This window comes from Aquarana catesbeiana, linkage group LG04 (assembly GCF_042186555.1).
Source record: "Aquarana catesbeiana isolate 2022-GZ linkage group LG04, ASM4218655v1, whole genome shotgun sequence".
Taxonomy (NCBI): Eukaryota; Metazoa; Chordata; class Amphibia; order Anura; family Ranidae; genus Aquarana; species Aquarana catesbeiana.
Window position 1 is genome coordinate 590,589,325 of NC_133327.1, and position 26,116 is coordinate 590,615,440.

Below are 26,116 nucleotides of genomic sequence, written 5' to 3' on the forward strand. Positions count from 1 at the left end.
AACCTAGACAGCTTCAAAAACTTCCCAGGGGTTCTAACCCTTCCCAACACTATCCAAAACTAATAGTTTTGGATGGTCAAACACTTTAGGCCCGGTTCACACTGATGCGACAATCGCTCCGACTTTGGAGCACTTATCGCATCAGAAGTCGGACCCCATTCTGTGCAATGGAAGCGTTCTAAAATCTGTGCAACTTGAGTCACTCCGACTTTGAAAAAGGTTTCTGAACAACTATTGGCCTGACTTTGGTATGACTTGCATTGACTTCTGTTAAAGAAGTTGCATTCAAGTCGTGCCAAAGTCGCGCTGGGGTCCAACTTCAAAGTCGCGCAGGAGTTCACGGGCAGTGTGTACCCGGGCTAACTTCTCTCACAATCAGAAATGAGCAAGTTGGTCTGCGAGTCACTGCAAATGCCCCCCCATTTGCAGTGACTCGCGGACCAACATGCTCATTTCTTTTAGCAACCCAACTGGAAGATACTTTCAGGTGCATCATGATTTTCTGCTTCTGCAAAATACGTACTGATTCCCCTGAAGAAAATTACAAATCCCATGAATTCTAGAGTCTTAGATCCTCATCCCATAATAATGTACGTATAATATATCTAGCAAAGCATTGCTCCTTGCTTCATTTATGACCAGATCAATAGCATTGAGAATAAAACACTTACAGATGAATCTGTCTGGTCTGTCGGCTGGCTCAGTTGCTTCAGCAAGTCGGATGATTTTTCTCTGAACTCCTGAAGCCACTCACTGTACAGCTGAAAGTGGAAATACAACAGTCAGTAACAATCAAAATATCGGGCCTCTTCATGATACAAGTTCATTTAGTAAAGCTGGCCATACACGGAGTGAATTTCACCCAGTTCCTGATAAACCAGCTTAAATTCAATCTGCGGGTGGCATTGTTGCCACCAGTCTGGCAGCCACCTTTGATGTGAAAAATAAGGGAACCGGGCAGAAAATTGTGGTCTGAACAGTAGCTGCATCCAATTAGATGCAGCCACTGTTTGGGTTTTCAGACAGCTGCATGTGTCGACTGTCAATAGCCAGCAGTGGGAGATTTGTCCATCCACATTGTTTAGCTAGGATGGGGGAACCGACAGAAATCTAACAGTGTATGGTCAGCCTTAGGCAAACAGCAATATGCCAATAGCTGAAAACTAACAGCAACCAGAGTTCACCTTTCAGTGACCTGTAACCAGTTAAATGCTATAAGCAACAGCGCAACTTTCTTTTTTTTTTATAATGCATTTTATTGAAACCAAAGTCCTGATATGTTATTCAGCATCAGAACATGCAAAAGTCTGTTATAAACGGGCATAAACATGTAACAGTATTGTCACATATTAACCTCTTGCCGACCGTATAACTTACATATACGGCGGCAAGGCGGATCTGCTGCACAGGATCATGTACCTAGTATGTTCATGTACCTAGTACATGATCCTGCACCTCTGGGTCTGGGGCACGCATGCGCACCACCACCGGCCCGCTCCCACTGTGTTTATACATAGCGGGAGCTGATCTGTGGGCACAGCGGACTCAATGTCTACCTGCAACCACCGATCATTAGGCAGAGAACCAGAATGGCGATCTGCCTATGTAAACAAGGCAGATCGCCGTTCTTTCAGTAGGGAAGGCATAGATCTTGTGTTCCTGCCAAACAGGAACATGGATCAATGCCTTCCCCTAGTAAAAGCACCTCCCCTACAGTACACAAACACTGGCTAGGCACATATTTAACCCTTTGATCGTCCCTGATGTTAACCCCTTCCCAGCCAGTGTCATTAGTACAGTGACAGTGCATATTTTTAGCACTGATAACTCCATTAGTGTCAATGGTCCCCAAAAAGTGTTGAAAGCGTCAGTTAGTGTCTGAATTGTCCGCCGCAATATCGCAGTTCCATTATAAGTACCTGATCGCTGCCATTACTAGTAAAAAGATAAAAAAATTAAAATTCCATAAAAATATCCCATAGTTTGTAGACAGTATAACTTTTGCGCATGGGTATGGCAGCAGTGTGGGAGCACCCCAGAAGAAGTCTTTTAAGACGAAACGTGTCGGGAGACTCCACTGCCTGCCATAATTTTATTCAAAGCGCTTTTCTTACTACCGAAATGTAAGTTGTTTACTTATTTTAATAAATCTGTTTCCCAAACGGTATTATGCTATGTGGCCCCCCTTCTTTATCCTTATATGAACTATCCATCTGAGATGACTCGTGGGAAGGTTTGCCATTCACTTTGAGTTCCGTCAGAAGTGTGGACATGTATTGAAGCTTTACCACCATTCAGTCGTGAGGTTCCTTCTTTTGATTACCCGTTGGGGTTACAAGCTTGATTGACTCATTGAACGTATGTTCCTATGAGTTCAATCCTTCTGGTAAGCCTTTATTTTGTCCTTATGTGGAGGGTCCATCACACTTTTGCATGTGTTATCCACGTGGTAAATAAGGAACTATACATATCTTGGGACTAACATCCGTCCTTTTCAACCTTTAAAACATCTGAGGAAACATCAGAGACTTTATTTTGTTTATTTTGTGTATTTGTCAAGCTAACATATTTTGTAACTTCTGTTGTTTGACACAGATGTTTTTTTTTTATTCTTATATTCTTATAAGTTTTTTAAACCCACAGCGCTACACTTGTATATGCATTTGAAATTTTGACAAAATCCTTATTTGTTGTGTGAGCTGCTTCCTTGTTGGGTAAGCGCAGAGTTACACTCTTGTCTTCTCTGGTTTATAACTTTTGCGCAAACCAATCAATATGTGATTATTGGATTTTTTTTACCAAAAATATGTATGCAGAATACATATTGGCCTAAATTTATGTAGAAATCAGATTTTTGCATTTTTTTAGTGGATATGGTTTATAGCGGAAAGTAAAACTTTTTTTTTTTTTTTTTTTTTTTTAATTGGTCATTTTTTTTGTTTATAGCACAACAAATAAACGCAGAGGTGATCAAATACCACCAAAAAAAAGCTCTATTTGTGGGAAAAAAGTGCATACATTTTATTTGGGTACAGTGTCGCATGACCGTGCAACTGTCAGTTAAAGTAACGCAGTGCCGTAACACAAAAAATGGCTTGGTCATGAAGGGGGGTAAATCTTCTGGGGGTCAAGTGGTTAAAGGATATGGTGTTTTTAGAGAGCATCCTCTAAATTCATAGCTTATTCTATAGAGATGAAGCATCACTTTTTCATTCACTACCATCTAGGACCTGAGTAGATGTCCAATTCAGAACTATAGTTTTTCAAGCATAAAATAGTAATAGTGGTATAAAAGACCAGAACTACTTTGGATGCAGCTTTATTTGATTTATTTTATCTTTCATTCATTAAAGAGGATTATAGGGGGTTCCTTAAAGGGGACCCATATTCCTCCATATATTTGTCTACTGTTTATGTCAATGGGATTAGCTTACTGTAAACTATAATCATATCCATACCTGGTGTGACTCCACAGTAACTTGTGGGAACAGTGACATTAGTGTTTCTTTCGTGTGACTCTGAACTCCGCTGAGCTGCTGTGACAGGTCTTCCTGGAAAGAAAACACACATTCCAGAAATTTTAGAAGTACAGACTAATTTTGTCAAAGAAGATGAGGCTGATGTTATTTAGCAGCATACAATTAGGCAAAATAAACATGATCCTAAGCATTATATAAACACAGATGCAATTTTAAAAAAAGACATAGCAACAATAGGTGTTTAGTATGGAGCTAGAGTTTAACTAAAGCAAGGCAACACGGCAAGTTCACTCACCTGACTCCACCCCCTCCCCACCATACAGCTGCACACAATCCCCTTTGCTAGAATAACCACTCTGTTGAGCCACTTAAACCTACCATTCAGCAGGAACCAGAGGAATTTCAATCCATCTATGGGCAGGCTGGTTGTCTAACGATTACCTTCAGTACAACCAGCCTGTCTTTTTTTCGGTCAATCACTGCTGGAAGCTACAGCCACCAGCAGTGATCAATGTATTCTGATGACCGGGAAACCTGCTGTCAGAATACAATAGCACAGCGGGAGGGATTACCCCATCAACACTGACTGTGTTGATGGCGGAATCAAGCAATTTTCTTTCCTTCAACCAATGGTTGAAGAACAGAAAATTGATTAATTTATGGCCTGCCTAAGAATGAAGAGAGTAAGCACATGTAAACTCTAAGGCGTGACTTGAAGCTTTCTCAGGGCAGAGGACTTATTTCCTTTTTTCTGGCTGGGTACTTAAGAGGCCAATCACCAAGCATCAGTCCTGTCACATGGGAGGGAGGGGAGTTAGTCACATGCTCCTCATACCTGAAAATATCAAGTATTGACTGAACGGAGAGGAGAAAAAAAAAAAGAAAAGAAGAGCAAGTATGTGCTGCTAAGCAGGTGGTAGTTTAGTAATCCTGTTTTGCCCTACACGGGCAAGGCAAATGCTCATAAAGGCAATCTACAGTCTTTTTGAAGAAGATCTCACTGTCATATCCTGGGCCAATATGCTCACCATCAGAAATTGGCATCATACTCATTTCTATAAGAAGAACCATCGACCAAGCCTGGAAAAAACCTGCAGTCTCCTTCCAGGGAGTGAAGGACCTTATGATGGCCCTCATGATTAACAAACACGTCTAGTATTTTAAAGGACTCTCACTCAAAGTTTCTCAAAATACAGGAACCTTGCATTGAGTACGCTTTCCCATCATTACATCCAGCTAGCAATGGTCGCCTATGACTGACGCGTGAGAAGGTCCTGAGCCCATGTTTCCTTTCCAACCCCCCTTATTCCTCTCTGTACCCATACTTCCCTCCTTGCTTTCTTTCTTTAACTCTTGGGGCCTCTATCCCCCTGTTCCTTTCCCCTTTTTTTATATTTTTCCATTTTGGGTTGTACCATGGATGGGACACCTATCTTTTGGCATTTGTAGATTCACATTCTGGGATATCCCACTGCGTCTTCCCATTTATTTGTTTATACTTTATATTGTTCTGGCTTTATTTGGCACCTTACAATGTTTCGTACTATGGAATGTTTCTTTCTTAGCCCCTGCATGGGCAAATTTGGCACCCATTTTTTTCTGGATTGAAAACCCAATAAAAATGATTGAACCAGAAGAAGATCTCAGGATTCAGTCAAACGTTTACTATATATTTGAAAGATCATGTTATAAATACACTATATTACCAAAAGTATTGGGACCCTTGTCTTTACACACACATTACATTTGTTGGCATCCCAGTCTTAGTCTGTGGGGTTCAATATTAAGTTGGCCCACCTCTTGCAGCTATAACAGCTTCAACTCTTCTGGGAAGGCCGTCTACAAGGTTTAGGAGTGGGTCTATGTAAATGTTTGACCATTCTTCCAGAAGCACATTTGTGAGGTCAGGCACTGATGTGGACGAGAAGGTCTGGCTCACAGTCTCTAGTCTAATTCATTCCAAAGGTGTTCTATCAGGTTTGAGGTCAGGACTCTGAAGACCAGTCAAGTTCCTCCACCCCAAACTCGCTCATCCATGTCTTTATAGACCTTGCTTTGTACACTGGTCTAAATCATTTGGTGGAGGGGGGGGGATTATGGTGTGGGGTTGTTTTTCAGGGGTTGGGCTTGGCCCCTTAGTTCCAGTGAAGGGAACTCTTAAGGCATCAGCATACCAAGACATTTTGGACAATTTCATGCTCCCAACTTTGTGAGACTAGTGTGGGGATCACCCCTTCCTGTTCCATCATGACTGCGCACCAGTGCACAAAGCAAGGTCCATAAAGACATGGCTGAGTGAGTTTGGGGTGGTGGAACTTGACTGGCCTGCACAGAGTCCTGACCTCAACCCGACAGAAAACCCTTGGGGTGAATTAGAGCGGAGACTGTGAGCCAGGCCTTTTCGTCCACATCAGTGCCTAATCTCACAAATGCGCTTCTGGAAGAATGGTCAAACCTTCCCATATACACACTCCTAAACCTTGTGGGCAGCCTTCCCAGAAGAGTTGAAGCTGTTATAGCTGCAAAGGGTGGGCCAACTCAATATTGAACCCTATGGACTAAGACTGGGATGCCATTAAAGTTCATGTGCGTGTAAAGGAAGGCGTTCTAAAACTTTTGGTAATATAGTGTATGAGTTAAACTCCAGTTAAAAATGTTTCTGCTCAGATCTTTCCAAGTCTTGAATATGCAAGTCTATTTTGAAGGATGCTAAGAAGGCTGGAAGAGAAAATGTAAAAATAAAAAATATTTTATCTGAACATTAGAGTTATACAGTAGGCCCACATAATCATTTGTGTTTAGTCTCATTGGGGAAACTGTTTGATATAAAAAAGGTATACTTACCCTTTAAATGGAAACACTAATAATTTTGGATCCATTTGTCATATATGTTTTATAACATACAGTATATTTGGAACCATATATTATATATGTTTTTCTCCCTATATATTTACAATGTTTAACAAACAAACATTTATTACATGATAAATGACTTCCAGAGCACTATGGGTTAGAAAAAGAAGACAGGGAGCTCATTGCCTGGTTTGAATTCCTACTTGAGGCTAAATAAATCAAATGATTGCTGGCTTGTGCTGGCTCTATATTGACGATGCAGTCCTAAGAAAATCAGCTTGTAAGGAATGAAAGGATGGAAAAGGAATGAATAGCAACTTGTAAGGAGTGAACGAATGGAAAGGCATAACAATCAGCTTGTAAAGAGCGAAAGAGGCCAAACCATAAGGGTTTATTGCCTGGGTTACTCCTGTGTTTTAATGCATGTTGTTAGTTTCGTCCTTTCGTTCAATACAAACTACCTGCTTTAGGACTGCTTTTTTTTCTATTGAAATTCTAGCCTGAGCAGTCCGATATGGGACAGTCACCAATAGGAGTTACTGCTCATGCAATATTTCACATTTACTCCACAAAACAGGAAAATATTGCTTTTTTTTAGCACTTAAAAGGAAGGCAGTATACAAAACCACTATACAAGTTTATATATATTCATATAGTTTATTACACACAAGTTGTGTGTAGATCCTTAAAGTGGACCTTCAGTCATTTTTCATCTTTCCATCTAATTAAATCTTCTGCCCTTGTTGTTTTAACTTTGGATAGTAAAACCTTTTTTTTTCTGCCAGTAAATACCTTATACAGCCCACTTCCTATTTCTGGTCATTAGCCTAGGCTTATGACATCATGCACAGCTCTTTCTCTCTGAGAGTTTGGCAGAAAGGGAGGGGGGATGAGTCATAAGAGGGCCAATCAGAGCTGCAGGGCTGGAGGTGTGCCTCTGTGTGAATCCAGGAAGTGAACAGGCAGCAGCTTCAGCTGCCCACAGTTAAAATGGTTGCAGCCAGACTCAATGGAGGGAGATTTCTGCAGTATATTTGGCAAGTACAGAATCACAGTATGTATAAAATAATATGCAAAGTGGTTGGAGGGAAGCTTCAGAATGGCAAATTGTTTTTATTACAAATTATGTGAGTAGACTGCAGTTCCTCTTTAAACAGCACCTTTAGAACCAAACTTCACCCTAAAACAAAAAGGTAATATTTGCGAAATACAACTGAAGAGGAATACGAGCGACAGTGATGTTCCTGACCTGGAGCCATGTCCGACCTACTTGGAGGATGTTTACGAGAACCTTCAGAATGTGAAGGTGTCTTATCGCAGAGATCTTCCAATCTGCTGCAAAAGTAGCATTGTTCATTTTTTAGTGGACTCCATCCCACCAAATCTGTCAGCTCTCACACACCATACTGGAATCATCCATGTGACTAAATGGGTGTTTGCGCAACTCCTAACTGGTCACAATATTTAATTAGCCAAGTGGGAAACACCACTAATGAAACTCATTCAAGAATAGGCAGATTTTTTTCTCTGTCTGTTGTTTTTGGCAGATATCTGCTCTCCCTTTAGTTCTATTATGAACTATTCTGCATTGGAGGACTTATCTTTAAAACTTGCATGTTTCGCCATTTAGCATGCATCCCAATTACCCATAATTCTCTTTTTAAAGCCTGGTATACACCACTAGTTTTTTTTCGTTCAACCCAACGGGTTGAACGAAAAATAAACTGACAGCTCAGGTCGGAGCCACTGTACTAACAATCCAATGTTAGTACAGCAATCTCCCCTGCAGTTGTATTGTATTCTGACAGGGGGTTGGCCCCAATGCCAGAACACTCCGGTCAGCGCTCTCAGGCATTGGCCGAGAGCACTGATTGGGAACCGGTCAGCTGCTGGTTGTCCAGCATGCTCGCCCGACAGAAGTCGGACGAATGTTCAGTTTCTGTCAGTCCATCTACCATACACACGGGCCGAATGTTGGCCGGTTTTTATTATACCGGTCCAAGTCACCCGACATTTGGCCCGTGTGTACTAGGCTCAAGTCAAAGCCAAGCACCAAAGAAATTTATAGTTCTCAGAGCATAAAAAAGGGGCACAGAACAGGAGTGAATTATGGCTCTTCAGCACTTCACTATGGGGGATTCTGCACTTTGTTCATATATTCTACTAGGAAACTTACACAAGACACTCAGAACATGGAACCAAACATTGAAGATTGTGGTGTTCACAAACAAATGCTCATTAATATATCTCTTGTGGCAAGGAAAGCCATCCAACATAAAATGGATTTACCCCGATCTTCCTATTAGCTCATTGTTTGTAGATAAATTAATTGCTTTATGTTTCCGTATGGAATGGGTAGGGCCTGCTACATAAGATAACACATATTTACACATTTTTTGATGATCTAAAAAACCTTTATTCAAACTTTCCCTACTGATACCCAACAAACTATGCTTCCATTATACTCAATGGTATCAAACTAGACTATTAACTAATGACTCTTAAATTGATCTTCCGCCCCTCACCTAAATGATATTTTCTGATCTATAGTATTAGCTGAGGCCTTTCTCTTTCTTCAAAGTACTTGATAATAGACCAACCGCCACCCTCCCAACACCCACTGCTTAGTGTCAACTACTGGACTCAGTAGGCTCAATTCAGTTAAGCTATCGCATGCGATATTTGGGCCAGGTAACACATTCTTCCCAAATATCACATTGGATGGTAAAAATGTCAATTCACTATCTCTTTAAGCGGTATATAACTCAAAAAGCAAAAACACTTGGTGAATACAGCATATAATAAATAAATGCATGCATCAAATAAGTTGAGGTTCAGGTATGCAAAATGTAAGGAATGTATGAACTTTCAGTTGGATGTTAAGGAACCGCCACCCGCCGCTTCCTTAACAACCAGGACTCATCTGCTGTCAGTGGGATTCCCTAGCGCATGCAGTATTTTAGTAGTTTTTTTTTTAGTGAATTCCAAAATATTTTAGAAAAACACTATGAGCTATTTTACCTATGATTTTAAAGTGGTAGATAACGTTTCGTGAATTGAGCCCAGTAACGCTAGCTCAATCTCAAAGTGTACTACCAGAAAAAATACTGGTATTGTTTAACATTATAGAGGACAAATGTTGCAGCCACTTTATTGTTAACTGCATTCTCATGCCAAATATAAAGTAAAAAATAATAATCGTTGTGCTCCACACTGTAGATTTTACCTTTGCTTTCTTCTCTGCATTTACTTGCTCTTCACATTTTTTTTCTGCCAAACCCAAAGCATCCATAGCCTGCCAATTCTTCTCTCGAAGATCCTACAAGTTACAGTTTCACAATGATCAGTTAAACCTTTGGAATCAGCCATGAAAAGATTGTGCTGCCAAAGTTCAAGTCAAGCAGGGCAGCTCAATCCTCATGTGTATGTAACTAATTTCACTGTCCAAATATGACCAGTCCTTTCAGGAAGTACTGTCCTCTCCAGAATCAGATTCTGAAAAGCTCACATAATGTTTGACAGATGTACAATATCAAGCAATGACGGGAGGATTGTATAAGAGCCTTTCTGGAACAAGATCAATGAAATGTTTAATTTTCAACATGCCTGGCAAGAAAAGTAAATGTGTCAGGCAGCTGTCCAAAGCCTGGCTAAAACAATACAAAGCTACCGCCTGCATCAGAAATGTCTTGCTTTACCATTCTGATCTGTGTTTGCTCTGGATATATTGTTACCTAAAACTATATACAGTTGTATGCAAAAGTTTAGGAACCCCTGACAATTTCCATGATTGTCATTTATAAATATTTGGGTGTTTGGATTGCATTTTGATCTATCAAATAACTGAAGGACACAGTAATATTTCAGTAGTGAAATGAGGTTTATTGGATTAACAGAAAATGCGCAATATGCATCAAAATGAAATTAGACAGGTGCATAAATTTGGGCACCCCAACAGGAAAATCACAACAATATTTAATAGAGCCTCCTTTAACAGAAAGAACAGCCTCTAGACGTTTCCTATAGCCTGTAATGAGTGTCTGGATTCTGCTTCGGGTTTGATGTTTGCCGAGCTTGATTAGCCCGCTTCAAAATCACCCCACAGACGTTCAATGATTATTCAGGTCTGGGGACCAGAACATTGTACTTGGTCCTCTGCATAAATGCCCGAGTAGATTTTGAGCAGTCGTTGGGTCGTTGTCTTGTTGAAATATCCAGCCCCATCGTAACTTCAACTTTGTGACCGATTCCTCAACATTATTCTCAAGAATCTGCTGATATTGAGTGGAATCCATGCGACCCTCAACTTTAACCAGATTCACAGTACCGGCACTGGCCACACAACCCCACAGCATGATGGAACCTCCACCAAATTTTACTGTGGGTAGCAAGTGTTTTTCTTGGAATGCTGTGTTCTTTTGCCGCCATGCATAACACCCCTTGTTATGACCAAATAACTCAATCTTTGTTTCATCAGTCCACAGCACCTAATTCCAAAATGAAGCTGGCGTGTCCAAATGTGCATTTGCATACCTCAAGCGACTCCGTTTGTGGCGTGTGTACAGAAAAGGCTTCTTTCGCATCACTCTCCCATACAGCTTCTCCCTGTGCAAAGTGCACTGAATTGTTGAAGGATGCACAGTGACACCATCTGCAGCAAGTTGATGTTGTAGGTCTTTGGAGGTGGTCCGTGGGCTGTTTTTGACCGTTCACACCATCCTTTGCCTCTCCAATATTTTATTTGGCCTTCCACTTCTGGCCTTAACAAGAACAGTGCCTGTGGCCTTCCATTTCCTCACTATGTTCCTCACACTGACCGCTTATATCTCTGCAATAACTTTTTGTAGCCTTCCCCTAAACCATAATGTAGAACAATCTTTGTTTTCAGGTCATTTGAGAGTTGTTTTGAGGCCCCCATGTTGCCACTCTTCAGAGGAGAGTCAAAGAGAACAACAACTTGCAACTGGCCACCTTAAATACCTTTTTGTCATGATTGGATGCACCTGTATATGAAGAAGTTCAAGGCTTAATGAGCTCCCCAAACCAATTGTGTGTTTCAATTAATCAGCGCTAAGTAGCTACAGGTATTCAAATAAACAAAATGACAAGGGTGCCCAAATTTATGCACTTGTCTAATTTCATTTTGATGCATATTGCGCATTTTCTGTTAATCCAATAAACCTCATTTCACTACTGAAATATTACTGTATCCTTCAGTTATTTGATAGATCAAAATGAAATTGCTGATCCAAACACCCAAATATTTATAAATGACAATCATGGAAATTGTCAGGGGTTCCTAAACTTTTGCATACGACTGTATGTATGTATGTATGTATATATAATTTTTTTTTTTTTTAATTTATTTTTTTAATATACATTTACACAACAAACAGATAATGTGAATGCACAAGCAACTCCAATGCAACAGTATGCCTTTGATTTGTTTCTGTGCCTGATACCTGTGTGCATGACCAGCAACAATATTTCAGTGGGATATAAAAAACCAATTATTACTTTGCCCCGATTCCACAAAGTGAAAGCTTTGGTTTAAAAGGATAAGTTCACCTTTTTTAACAAAAAATAATAAATGCACATTTTTTTTCAGGTAAAAATGTGCATTTATTATTTTTTTGTTTCTGGAGCCTCTAAAGCCTTGCACAATCAGTAGATCGCTGGTGCCATGCAGGTCTCCTGCACACCTGTCATTGGAGCTGTGTGCCCATACCTCAAGCAGCTATAATCTGACAGGAAGATTCAGCAAACTACCACAGCGCTGTGGTAGTTCATTGAAGACTACAAGACGACAGCTGCAAAAGGCTGTTGGGACTTGTGGTTTTCCATTTACAGAGGACTGTGAATGAGTGATGTGGCCGGGTGGGTGAATCCCCGCAGTTGTTTTTAAAATTGTGACAGCTAGCGGGGAGGGAAGATCCCCGCTTGCTGTCAGAGCAGGGGAGCGGGAGTCTGTCTGTTCATGTTACTTGTTACACCCTGAATCAGCACATGTCTGACCTTTGGAACACAAGCAGGCTGTTCTCCCAGCACAACCACAAAACTGACCCCACTGAGATGGATGTGCTCTCATGCCTGGTGCGGTCAGTCAGAACCAGATACTTACTTTAACACAAGTACATGGTACAGCAGGCTCACTGTCCTCTTGCTCGGCATCACGTGTATCTCTATGCCTTTAAGGAGGGGTGGGCTCCCTCCAGGCATACCTGCTCCTAATCTATCCATTCTTATATGTGCTCCTACTATGAAGGCTCTGGAAATTTATAGAAAATTGTTAGACAGGGCCTATTCGGTTGTTTTGCAGGCTGGCTGGTAAGTGTGCTAGGAAATCTTTTGTCTGTTTGTGACAGCAGGTACATATATGGAATATGAAATATTGGGATAACAATCTTTAACCCATTTTCTGTCTTTGCGTTCCATAGGTGTGCGCAGCCTATTGCATTAGGGTGAGCACCCCAAAGCTCAAACACGAATGCCTTTCTCTGCAGCCTCAGCTGCACTGGGCAGTGAATGAAGGGGAAGTGGCTTTCTGTTCATTCACAAACTGAAACATAGTAAAGGTTTACTATGCTTTAGTTATGAATAAACACAGTGTGTGTGTTCATTTAGAAAAATAAAGCACCTGTAAATGACATATTTACTAGCCCCTTCCCCCGCTCTCCATCCTGAAACATCCTCTGCAGTAGTGCTGTGGGGGGGGGGGGGGGGGGGGATAAGGACGAGGGGAGTAAAGCCAGCAGCCCTGCAGGGCAGCCAACGTGGGGGAAGCGGCACTGCATATAACCATTAGGGTGTGCCCAGGCACACCTGGCACATCCCCTAAACACGCCTATGCTGTGTTCATACTTTAACCCTCTTGTATGAGAAAATAAACTCACATTATTTTTATTTTTCTGTTGTTCGATTGTTTCCTTCAGTTCAGCTGATTCCTTTTCCAGTAAGGAAATCTGAGTAACTTTTTCCTGAAGTTTGGAATGTAACTGTGCAATTTCAGATTCTTTAGTTTCCTGCAAGACAAAAGAAAAAAAGCAACATTACAACAACTACTATATATTAGAGATATATATATATATATATATATATATATATATATATATATATATATATATATATATATATATATATATATATATATATCTCTTGTAAAAAAAAAAAAAAAAAAAAAAAAATCAAACCCTGAAACACAAGGTAGAATATCCCAATAATGCTTATTCTGAGTCACAGATTTTAGAACGTGTTCACTAACCTGCATCTGGCCGTCTGTCTCTGTGTCTTTACTCTGTCCTGCTTCCAGAAGAGCTTCAATGGATTTTATCCTCTCCAAAAGCTGGATGTTCTCATCAGAGACCTCTTTAAGTTTTTGGTTTAGTCTGTCCACTTCCTCTGATTTCTGCTTTCCTTCATTTTCATAAGACATCAGTTTAGTCTGAAGATCTATTTAAAAAGTCAGAAAAGAGATCCTGATTCCCGAACTGTCTCTAACTAGTTTTATACATTTCACAGAGAAAGCGTTCGGCTCAGCAGGAACAATTCTTCTCCAGATAAATAAAGATACCGTCATATACAGTAAAACCTTGGTTTGAGAGTGTTTTGCAAGACAAGCAAAATTATTTGACTTTTTTGACTTGATATACAGTACAGCGATGTCTTGATATATAAGTTGCGTCATGACTACTCACAACTGAGTATAAAAGAGAAGAGAGGCGCCTCTAAGTGTAGCAATATGGTTACATTTAATGAAGGTACAACATTTAGCAACTCACATGGTTGATGATTAAAAGAGGGACATCTAACTATGCAGGCTTCCGGGGTAAAGCTGTCCACGTAGACCATCCTCCGCACCGCCATCAACGTCATCCCTTTCACTCTGCACTCCACGAGCGATTCAAGCCTCGCTTTCAGATCGCTCTACTGCAGGGTAGTCTTCCCGGTCACGATTGCAGACTGACATCGGTGAGAGCCAGCGGTGAGGAGGATGGTCTATGTGGACAGCTTTACCCCGGATGCCTGCATACTTAGATGTGCCTCTTTTAATCATCAACCATGTGAGTTGCTAAATGTTGTATCTTCATTAAACGTAACCATATTGCTACACTAAGACCCCTTTCACACCAAGGGCGTTTTACAGGCGCTATAGCGTTAAAAATAGCACCTGCAATCCGCCCTCAAACAGCTGCAGCATTGTCTCCAGTGTGAAAGCCCGAGGGCTTTCATACCAGAATGCTGCGCTGGCAGGATGGGAAAAAAAAAGTCCTGCCAGCAGCTTCTTTGGAGCGGTGAAGGAGCGGTGTGTTTACCGCTCCTCCACCGCTGCTCCCCATTGAAATCAATGGGGCAGCGCTGGGATACCGCCGGCAAAACGCCGCTATTGCGGCGCATTGTGGGCGGTTTTAACCCTTTCTCGGCCGCTAGCGGGGGTGAAAGTGCCCCGCTAGCGGCCGAAATGCGCCACTAATCTGACGGTAAAACGCCGCTATAAATAGTCGGCGTTTTACTGCCGATGCTATGGGCGGCCCGGTGTGAAAGGGCTCTTAGAGGCGCCTCTCTTCTCTTTATTACTCTGTAGCTCCTGATGGATTTTGCTTCTAATCCTCTTGTGGAGGTTTCCATTTGTGGATGGACATTTCATCGTTACACAACCTGGACACATTGCTATAATCTTTTTATGGACTATAAACTGAGAGACCTAAGAATAAATGGTTGTGGAACAAATCATTTGAGTTTCCATAATTTCTTATGTGGAAATTCGCTTTGATATACAAGTGCTTTGGATTACTGGAACGTATTATGCTCGCAATGCAAGGTTTTAATGTACCTGTTTTCTAAAGATATACACTATATTGTCAAAAGTATTGGGACACCTGGGGACACCTGCGTTTACAAGCACATGAACTTCAATAGCATCCCAGTCTTAGGCTCCATTCACACTAGCGCGTTTTTTGATGCATTTTGCATTTTGCAGAAATGCACGGGAATTTTTTAACATGGGTTCCTATGAAACATGTTCACATTAATGCCTTTTTGTTTCTCTGCATTTTTGGAAAGGGTCAGGGACTTTTTTTCATGCAAAATGCAGCGTTTTGCATGTAATAGAATTCAATGGACAAGCATCAAAAACGCAAGTGCACCGTTTTTGCAGAGTTTTTGATGCGTTTTTGGTGCGTTTTTGATGCGTTTTTGCCGTTTTTTTTTTTTTTTTCTTAAGACTGTAAAAAAAAAAAATGCAAATCGCGGCAAAAACGTGGCAAAAACGCTGCTCAAAAACGTGGCAAGCATGAAAAAAAAAACCTCCAAAAACGCTCAAAAGCAACATGCATAGGTGTGAATCGAGCCTTAGTCCGTAGGGTTCAATAAAGCAAGGTCCATAAAAGACATGGATGAGCGAGTTTGGGGTGGAGGAACTTGACTGGCCTGTGCAGAATCCTGACCTCAACCCAACAGAACACCTTTGGGATGAATTAGAGCGGAGACTGTGAGCCTTCTGGTCCAACATCAGTGCCTGACCTCACAAATGCTCTTCTGGAAGAATGGTCAAACAGTCAACCACTTTAAGGGATCGTCAAGCCTTGCCATGCTTCTATAGTGATGTTTTTCTTTTCTCTTTCTTCTCTTGATGCTTTTCTGAAGCTTAGAGCAGTCAGCATACACTATATTGTCAAAAGTATTGGTACGCCTGCCTTTACAAGCACATGAACTTTGATGGCGTCTTAGGGTTCAATATTGAGTTGGGCCACCCCTTGCAGCTATGAGGCTTCCTCTCTCCTTCTTTGCCCAAGTATTATGAAAACTCTCAGCTGATTGAATTCTGGTGAATCAGAAGACGTGACTGTCTAGTTTCATATCGGCTGATCGTTTACCGGGGATCGGATGGATGTTCGTTTGGCAGCCACCGTAGACACCCCACATATACTATGAGGCTTTGATTGATCTTTTTTCTGGCGAGTGCAATTCCTAGAGGGAACATAAGCACTAGATGTATTGATGGTCTCACGGTTAAAACAGCTGATGAATCATATATGAACTGTTTTATGCAAAAGACTGTTTGAATTTCGGTTTCAACTGGATTTACAGACTATTAGGCTTTTATATGAAACCTCTAGCGTTGTTGAAGTTTGAAAGACTATTTTTAATGTATTTATTTTTATCTTAATTGTAGTTTTGATTGCTACCTTTTTACAAATGTTTGTTTACACTATAGCAGCTGCTCTTCCACTTTATTACTATATTTCCCTAAGCGCCAGATAAGTGATCTTTTTTGAGAACTTCTGTGTTGGGCATCTAAAACTTGGTGGGATATATTAGGTAGCAAGTAAGCATGTTGTCCATGAAGTTGATGTGTTGAAAGCAGAAAAATTTGCATCACAGTTTGTTGGGTATGGGGCTGTGTAGCCGCAGACTGGTTAGCGTTCCCATGCTGACCCGTGCCCACATTCAAAAGGGCCTACTATGGGCATGTGAGCATCAGAACCCAACCATGGAACAATGGAAGAAGGTGGCCTGGTCTGATGAATTGGCTTTTTTCTTTTTTACATCATGTGGATGACCAGGTACATATGCATCTCTTACCTGGGGAAGAGATGGCACCAGGATGCAGTATGGGAAGAAGGCAAGCTGGCAGAGGCAGTGTGATACTTTGGGCAATGTTCTGCTCGAAAACCTTGGGTCCTTCCATTCATGTGGAGGTTACTCTGACACATACCACCTACCTAAACATTACTGCTGACCAAGTACACCCCTCCATAAAAATTGTATTTCCTGATGGCAATTGCCTCTTTAAGCATAATACGCCCTGCCAGGCTGCAACAATAGTTCAAGAATGGTTTGAGGAACACAATAACGGGTTTAATGTGTTGACTTTCTCCAGGTCTGAATCCATCGAGCATCTGTGGGAAGTGCCAGAAAAAAAAGTGCAATCCAAGGAGGCTCCACCTCACAACTTACTGGTCTTAAAGGATCTGCTACTGAATGCTTGGTGCCAGATACCACAGCATACCTTCAAAAGGTCTAGTGATGCCACCATGGGTCATGGCTGTTTTGGAAGCAAAAGGGGGAACTACTCAATATTAGGTGGATCATCATAATGTTTCAGCTGCTGGTGTATACTTTTTGTCAGAGAGAGAAGGAACCTAATTTAGTGGACCCTCTTGCACTGGTGGTCAGACAGATCATCAATTAGCATATACCACTACTACTCAAAGAACTTCTAGTAACCTCTGGAGGAACCCTACTTCAGAAAACCTGGATACTGGATTAGAGGTGGGAGACTGTATGGCTATGACCGTGCATATTCTGAGATTTTTGTAGAGGGCTATGAAAACATCAGTAAAATTAATTGAAAGAGGTTACACCAAGTTCAGACCTCCTTTATTTAAATACTAATGGATTTCCAAGCACTACAAAAAAGTGTTGCTGGATTAGATTACACAGGAAGTGGGGAATGCATAGTAAGCAGGAAGTGAGTACAGTCACATGGTTTGCAGGAAAAGAATTAGATTCAGCTATTCCTTTAGGTTTGAAAGAAGGGATGAATAACTGCCATGTGTTTGTATTCTCTGAGCAAGAATGAGGACTGAAATCATCAACCTCGATTGAATCATGCCTCAGCCATTGAAACACAATTCTTAAAGTTTTCCATTGCATGAGATGTAAAGAGAAAGAAAGCTTAGCCATTAAAAAAAATGACGCCAGAGTGGGGGTAGATATATTTTGTTACTGGATGGATGTGAGAGTGAATAGGGAAAGGTAGATGTCCCGGGCTGTGGATGGAGAAAAAGCAGGTTCTAATAATATTGTGTCATTCATAGTGATCAAGGCTCGGTACAATGCGATGTATAGAATTGTGTTTCTCAACCTTTTGTCAGTCAAGGCACCCTTTTAAATCAAGCACAATTTCGAGGCACCCCATTCTAAAATCTAGAAAACTAAACAAATAGTTTTACATAATGCAGCAACACATGGAACACTCAACGTTAGAGGTGATTTATTCTTCCAAAGCAAATACACCTTTGCACACTGGTACTGACTAGTATGCCAATGTTTCTCTCCTCCCTCAGTTTCTCTCACTTAGCTAATGTGACCACAGTGCTTACAGAGAGGGTCAAACAAGGATGCTGGGCAGGCACCAGACGTCATCCTTATCAACCAATGATGTCATTGTAATAGCGCACAATGAAAACCTGTGGCTTTGTGTAACTAAAAGGTCAGGCTTGATCCACCCACAGGCTTGCAAACAGTTTTTTGGGCAATTTTGAGGTATTTTGCTAACGCACCCCTAAAAAAAAAAAAAAAAAAAAAAAAAAAAAAAAAATTAAGGCACCCCAGTGTGCAAGGGTTGAAAATGGCTAGTATACAACACAATATGTACTCTTATGCTATGTACACACAATAGGATTTTCCGACAACAAAATCCTGGATTTTTTTTCGAAGGATGTTGGCTCAAACTTGTCTTGCATACACACAGTCAAACAAATGTTGTCGGAAATTTCGACCGTCAAGCAAGTGGTGACGTACAACACGTACGACGAGCCAAGCAAAATGAAGTTCAATAGCCAGTGCGGCTCTTCTGCTTGATTCCGAGCATGCGTGGACTTTCGTGCGTTGGAATTGTGTACACACAATCGGACATTCCGACAAGTCTTGTTGTTGGAAAATTTGAGAACCTGCTCTCAAACAATTGTTGGCGGAAATTCCGACAACAAATGTTCTATGGAGCATACACACGGTCGGACTTTCCAACAACAAGCTCACATCCAACATTTGTTGTGGGAAAATCCTATCGTGTGTACGGCGCATTAGTCCCATCATCTGATTGTGAATCACAATCACTGGCTACAAAATACATCAATACAACACCCTGATTATGTAACACTACCCAAAACACTTTTCTGAGTACACGGATTAAACGAACATCAACCTAATCTAATCAACTCCCCAGTTATATAAAGAACTGACACAGCTTTTAACACCCAAACACATTGTTTTTTGTTTGACTCATTTGATTCATTCCGTATAAAAAGATAGGTTTGAATGTACAGTAAAGCGAAACAGATATTCACAGAAAACAGCGACAAGTATTTAACATCTAATATAAAATTTGCATGTATTAAGTAAAACACTTATTAATTAAAGCCCAAGTTTAGTTAAAAAAAAAAAAAATAGAAGATAAAGATAAGTGCTTACAATCAATGCGAAGGGTTCTTTGTGCTGCTGACTGTGGTTTTAGTTGAAATATTCTGTTTTCCGACACCCCTCTACCCCTGCAGCCATAATCTTTTGGTGCTGCAGGTGTTTAAGCAAGCCACAGGACCTGACATGGGTGCCGGCTATGCCCGCCCATTCTGCTCCCCTCCTCCACTCACAGAAGCTGTACTAAGGTAGGACTATGACAAACCCCAGGCGCCAGGTCACCATGGCGGCAAGAAGTTTTGTGCTGGCACCTGGGGTGCTGTCCGAATTCTCCCTACACGACGCCCCCACCCCCCTACTATGTATCCTGTGCTCCGCTTGCCCATCTGCAGGCCTGGGACCAACATAGCGGGTGCCGCCGGGTAGAGAGGAGGGAGGAGAATATATTGCCTTTAGTAAATCAACCTCCCCATAAATTAAACAGTGTGCGTTTAGTATCACTTTAACCATTTAAGGACCGAGCCTCTTTCTGAGATTTGTGTTAAAAACAGGTTTTTTTTTGCTAGAAAATTACTTAGAAAAAAAATGTATAATGTTTGGGGGTTCTAACACCCTAAAGAATAAAATGGCGGTCATTGCAATACTTTCTGTCACACCGTATTTCCGCAGCAGTCTTACAAGCGCACTTTTTTTGGGAAAAAAATACACTTTTTTGAATTAAAAAAATAAGACAACAGTAAAGTTAGCCCAATTTTTTTTTATATTGTCACAGATAATGTTACGCCGAGCAAATTGATATCCAAAATGTCACGCTTCAAAATTGCGCCCGCTCGTGGAATGGCTACAAACTTTTACCCTTAAAAATCTCCATAGGCGACGTTTAAAACAATTCTACAGGTTGCATGTTTTGAGTTACAGAGGAGCTCTAGGGCTAGAATTATTGCTCTCGCTCTACCGATCGCAGAGATAACTCACATGTGTGGTTTGAACACCTATTTCATATGCGGGTGCTACTCATGTATGCATGCGCTTCTGCATGCGAGCTTGGTGGGACGGGGCGCGTTAAAATTTTTTTTTTCTTTCTTATTTATTTTACCTTTTATTTTTACACTGTTTAAAAAAAAAAAAACGTGTCACTTTTATTCCTATTGTAAACAAAAAACGTAAACATCCCTTATAATAGAAAAAAAGCATGACAGGACCTCTTAAATATGAGATCTGGGGTCAAAAAGACCTCAGATCTCATATTTACACTAAAATAAAAAAATAAAAAAAATTTTAAAAAATGTCCCTTTAAGATCTATGGGCGGAAGTGAGGTTTTGACGTAGCTTCCATCCTGCATTGTTATGGAGACGGGTGGGGGCCATCTTCCCCTCACTCATCTCCATGCCCAGCTAGGGTGAAGATCTTGATCGCCTACGGCTTCGGTAAGTGAATCCGCCGCAGAGACCACTTTTATCTGAAACCGGACCGCTCACTGAAGAAGAGGATACTGGGGTTATGGCAGCTATTTGCTGCCAAAAAAACAATATTTCTCTTCAAAATACCAACGTATAACAATCGTGGGCGGTCCAGAAGTGGTTAAATGTTTAGCCTTTGCTACTATTTTTCAATAAATAGAGAACTGCATGCTGCCAGTACCCTTGACAGTCTATGAATAATACATGGTGCTAAGAAGGAGATGGAGATATGCATAGCTGGATAATTTGCGGCTCCCTTTTGGATCTGCGGCTCCCTCCAGGACGAGAACTGTGAGCGCCACGCATGTTTGCTTGTTACATTTGAAAATGCAGAGATGTGAATGTAGCCTAAAGTATGTCTGCTCACCTGACAGATTTTTCTGTTCATCTTTGCCCTTTTCTGCCTCTGCCAGAAGATTTTTGTAACTGTTCTGGGATTTCCGCAGCTCCTCGCTCACTTCATCCAAACGTTTTTGTAAGGTAGTTTCACTATCTTGTTGTAAATTCTAAGAAAAGGGAGTAGAAATATAAATATATAAAAACATACACACGAAAATGATACCAAAAGTCTTCATCACCATTGTTTATGGACACAAAAGCCAAGACATTTTAGATACAGCAGGTCCACATTTTACAGCAGCACATTCATTTACAGACAACAGAAATGAACCCCTTGGCGCGACATCACACAAATGCGCGGCCCCACTGCACTAGGCTTTTTGCCGAGGGGCCGCATATTTGCCAACCTCCCTTTGTGCTGGGAGCACGCTGCCAGCACATTGACCGGGGTCTCGCCGAGAGCCCTGGGCCCCATTCTAACGTTTGAGACCCGGAACGTCCGATTCCGGGTCACCTAATCTCTGGGCTAGCCTCACTGTGAAGCCCGCCCCCATGTCTTTTGTCTCTGTGAATGGGCGAGAAAGATACATAAAAAAATAAAAATAAAAAGAGTGTGTAGAAAAAAAATTAAAAAAATACCTAGATCAAGGTTAAATCTAGGTCAATGCCAAGGTTAGGGTTTGAGTCAAGGTCAGATGCAAAGGTCAATGTCAGGGTCAGTATTTTTTGGACAGGAATTATTTTTTATTTTTTTTAAATTAGTATCAGTGCCATTTAGTGTCAGTGCTGGTGTAAAAAAAAAAAAAAAAAAAAGCAAAATAAGCACTATTGTTTCTGGGCTGTTCTACAGGTACAAACAACAACTAATATACACACATGTGGTATTGCTGCGATCGTCAAGAGCGGGAGAATTTGTTTTGGGTTGTTCCTTGGTGGTAGATTATGGTAGTAGCTAAAAATATACAGCAAAATTAAAAAAAAAAAAAAAAAAATGTTTTACTATTTTGGGCCAGTTTTTCTTTGATAATAAAAATAAAAAAAATTAAAAAAGGGAGATATCCATTACCATATACACAAAATGAAAGCACAATTTGTCCTGAAAAAAACAAGGTATAATCCACCTAGATGTACAACGTGGTTGTCATAGGTACGGTTTTACTTTTTTGTTTTTTTTGTTTAGCCCGTGAAGGGGTTAAAAAAAAAAAAAAGGTTCAAACAGTTTAAGTGCATAATTAACATGCTCCACTTGTATGAGCTATTATAGTTGCACAACTTATTCTATAACCACCTATTACCTATTACCTATAACCACCTGTTTCTCTACCTTTAAAAAGTTACATTATTCAAAAAAATAAATAAATAAATAAAAAAACAGAAGTGTATAAAATTACACTGATTTTGATAAAATCTTGCACTTTCAGGCATGCTTATCAAATAGATTTAAATGTATAATAGTAGCCCAATTCCATTTTGATACGGCTTTCAATTCTTCTCCGGAATATAACAGCAATTCCCAGCTACAGAAAAACAGGAGTATGATCACCGTCCTGTTTACTGAAAGTGAAACTAAACTCCAGTTTAAAAAAACATTGCTGGCAGGTGGTATTTATTAAAGAAGGTAATCTGTATGCCTCTTTTCCTGTCAACAATGTTTTTATTGTGATTGTACACTGAGCCATGTATGCGTCAGGTGCCAGGATGAATGTGCGCATGCATGGGAGTTTTGTCAACCTGGCCCAGTCAGTTAAGATGGCCAAATATGCGGACCCCAGAATAAGACCAGGGAAAAGTCAGCAGCAGCCGCAGAGCGACACCATGGCCATCCCAACACCTAAAGTGCTTCTAAAGGTTCAACGTTTTTTTGTTTTTTTTTTACCTAAATACATTCTATGCCAGTAGCAGAGTGTAATGGGTACAGAAGTCAAAACATATCATACACTGGCTAGTACATTTTCCTCTTCTTGTACACAGCTAATGTGGGTTTAATGTAGCCCTACCATATTCTGTACTGTGGATGTGAAAAAAAAAATAGCGCTCCACTCCACTTCCCATTTGAATAAGCAAAACTTTATTGCACAAGTAGCAAAACAGAGACACTCCACCTATGTCCTCCTCTAACATATTTTGAGCCATGTCTTTGTCAAGGAGCAAGAGCAGTGGGGAATGATTCTGAGTACTGAAAACAAAAATAAAAAAAAAATCTCTCTTTAAATGCTTAAAGCGGTAGTAAACTGCTGCAATAATAAAATAAAAATTTTCCCCTGCAAAATAATAGCACAATGTGCTAGTATGCACCGCGTACTAGCACATTATGAAATACTTACCTTAAAACGATCCCTGCAATGGCACGCTGTCACCGCTGAGAGGGCTTCATCTTCCCCTGGTCTTCTTTCTAGGTTCGCAGACTCTGGCTGTGTGATAGGCCGGAACCGCGATGATGTCACTCCCATGCTCTCAGTTACAGCACAGTGCTCTGAAGGTCCGGCACAATATGCCAGACTTCCAGAGTGCATGCGCCGGTGACATCACTGTCTGCATCCAGGGTGAATTATCTCCTAAACTGTGCACATTTAGGAGATATTCATTTTACCTACAGGTAAGCCTTATCTGTAGGTGAAAATCTCAAAGTAGACTTTATTACTGCTTCAAAAAGGGACATAAACATTTTATTAGAAATGTATTTATTGATTATCATGCAGTAATGTTGTATGAGGTTTCATTTTGTGACACATCTATAAAGAAAAAAACATTTAAACAGCGTGGTGCATTAAAACATGGCACTACCCATCACCATACCTCACGACTGGTACACAACAGATACCAGCCTGCACACAAAATCAATGTAGGCTAGTGTGAACAAAGGAAACAAATCCCCTTTAAATCCTTCCAAAGACTGGCTTTGTGGTCCTGAAAAAATGCAATCTGAATACTGTGAAGTTCCGTTTTACAATAAAGTTATATATACTATATTATATATATATATATATATATATATATATATATATATGTATATGTATGTATGTATGTATGTATGTATGTATGTATATATATGTCTTACCTGTAGCTGGGAGACCTGTTTCTCATATGCAGAGACTTTTCCATCCAGGCTCTTCCTCCGCTGCTCCTCTTGCTGCAGAACTTCTGTCTTCTCTGTGAGCTCTTTGGACAATTTGCTGCACTCCTGACGGAGCTTAGCCAGCTCGGCATTTTGCCTACAAGTACTGTTGGTTACTAATCATCCTTTATAATTTCACATATATAGTATATTACTGGGCATTCAGTATGCAGACAACAGTGTCAGTTCAACAGTTTTAAATCCCCAAAACGAATGGAAAGTCAAGACCCTGGATTGTCTGCAGACTGGAAATGATACAAACAAGCACATCCATGAATATATAGGAAATTAATAGGGAAAAGGTGAATGGTGTCTATGGCCAGGTAGCCTATTTGCAAAAACATGGACGTTCTGTCCCCTGGGGGGTATAAGGAGAAGGACAGGTTGGACAGGAATCAATTTATGCCATGCTTCTACACATATTTGAAAATATTCCAACCTAACTGCCTACTTTTATCAATGTATTAAAATTACATTTATTGTATTACATTAACTCTTTTCATCTAAGACTTCTAACTAACCAGCAAAATTAAAGGCTGGACAATATTTTCGCCTTATAAACCAGAAATTCAAAACTGATTTTATGCTCATGGTTACAGCACAAACAGCTAAGTTGTGCCTAAAGAGAAGGTAACAAGGAGAACAAAAACTGGAAAAATCAGGTGCCATCCTTCTACCTTTAAACACCTACTTCTATCTCATCTCAGAAATAAAGGAAAACCTCCAAAACACAAGGCAGAATTATAAAGGGTGCAGCCAAGGTAAAGGAAATGTACTGAGAGAAATATGCAGGCTACAGTTGCTGACCTATAATAACTGCCTGACTAGAGATGTTCCACCGCAGATTACTTGCTGCTTTGGAAAGATGAAACCCAATTCAATGTTACGGGCAATTGCTCCACTTGTCCTTTAAACTTCCTTTCTCTAGATTTTGTTAAAAGAGAAGTATATTTTTCTGTTTTTTTTTTTTTAAAGAGTTATATTTACCTAAATGGATGCAGGATCGGTCGGATGCTGCATCTGTCTCCTGGTGCCTCTAACACTGAGAGCCGAGGGATCGAACATCACCGATCGTTCAGTTCTCACATCTCCGTGAGCAGAGAGCTGCTGACCGTCAGTCAGCAGCTCGCTGCTCTGCCCTCCCGCACTCACTGCAGCACTGGGGTGTGGAGGGGGCGGGAGCCACCGGATCAGGCTCTCAGCGGCTTACCGAGAGGCTGAGACAGGTGCTGGTCCAGTCATGTGGGTGGATCCCTACTCCATTGTTGCAATCTTCTCGAGCCTGAACCAGCTCTGTGATGTCAGCCAACAGCAGACATCAACCCGCTGTCTGCTGAAAATGGGTCCCAGGATTGCACTCCTGTGATCCACAGGTGAAGTACAGCCAAACAAGCTTTGGCTGTATTTCTCCTTTAATCAGCTCATGTTTCAAAAGATGTCATGATTTTGGATAAGGAGGTCTCATCATTTTAATAAGACCATTGAACTTCCTGCTGCCAGGGATTTTGAGTTGCAAAGAAAATTTCTAATCAACATCTCAGCTGTAGAACAAGATAAAAAGTGATGATTTATTGGACAAGTCCTGTAGCATTGTGACATCGGGTATCTTAGGTTTGTGAAACACATTGCCCACATATGACCCCAACATTAGCTAAATCATGTTTGGAAAGATATACTTGTGATACACAAAAATTTTACATCGATACAATAACATTTCTTTTGACTTGGA

The 26,116-nt window shown here is 40.7% G+C and overlaps 1 protein-coding gene across 2 annotated transcripts in view; it reads right to left on the reverse strand.

The window, feature by feature from the left end:
* Window positions 1–26,116, reverse strand: part of RRBP1 (ribosome binding protein 1) — a 117,825-nt gene that overhangs the window by 38,260 nt on the left and 53,449 nt on the right. For both annotated transcript variants that reach the window (XM_073628161.1, XM_073628160.1), the window contains exons 7-13: window positions 24,331–24,484; window positions 21,301–21,439; window positions 13,594–13,781; window positions 13,226–13,354; window positions 9,559–9,651; window positions 3,459–3,551; window positions 672–761 (exon numbers count right to left, since the gene is read on the reverse strand). In XM_073628161.1, the coding sequence (XP_073484262.1) occupies window positions 672–761; window positions 3,459–3,551; window positions 9,559–9,651; window positions 13,226–13,354; window positions 13,594–13,781; window positions 21,301–21,439; window positions 24,331–24,484 (886 nt within the window). The remainder of the gene's footprint in view (window positions 1–671; window positions 762–3,458; window positions 3,552–9,558; window positions 9,652–13,225; window positions 13,355–13,593; window positions 13,782–21,300; window positions 21,440–24,330; window positions 24,485–26,116) is intronic.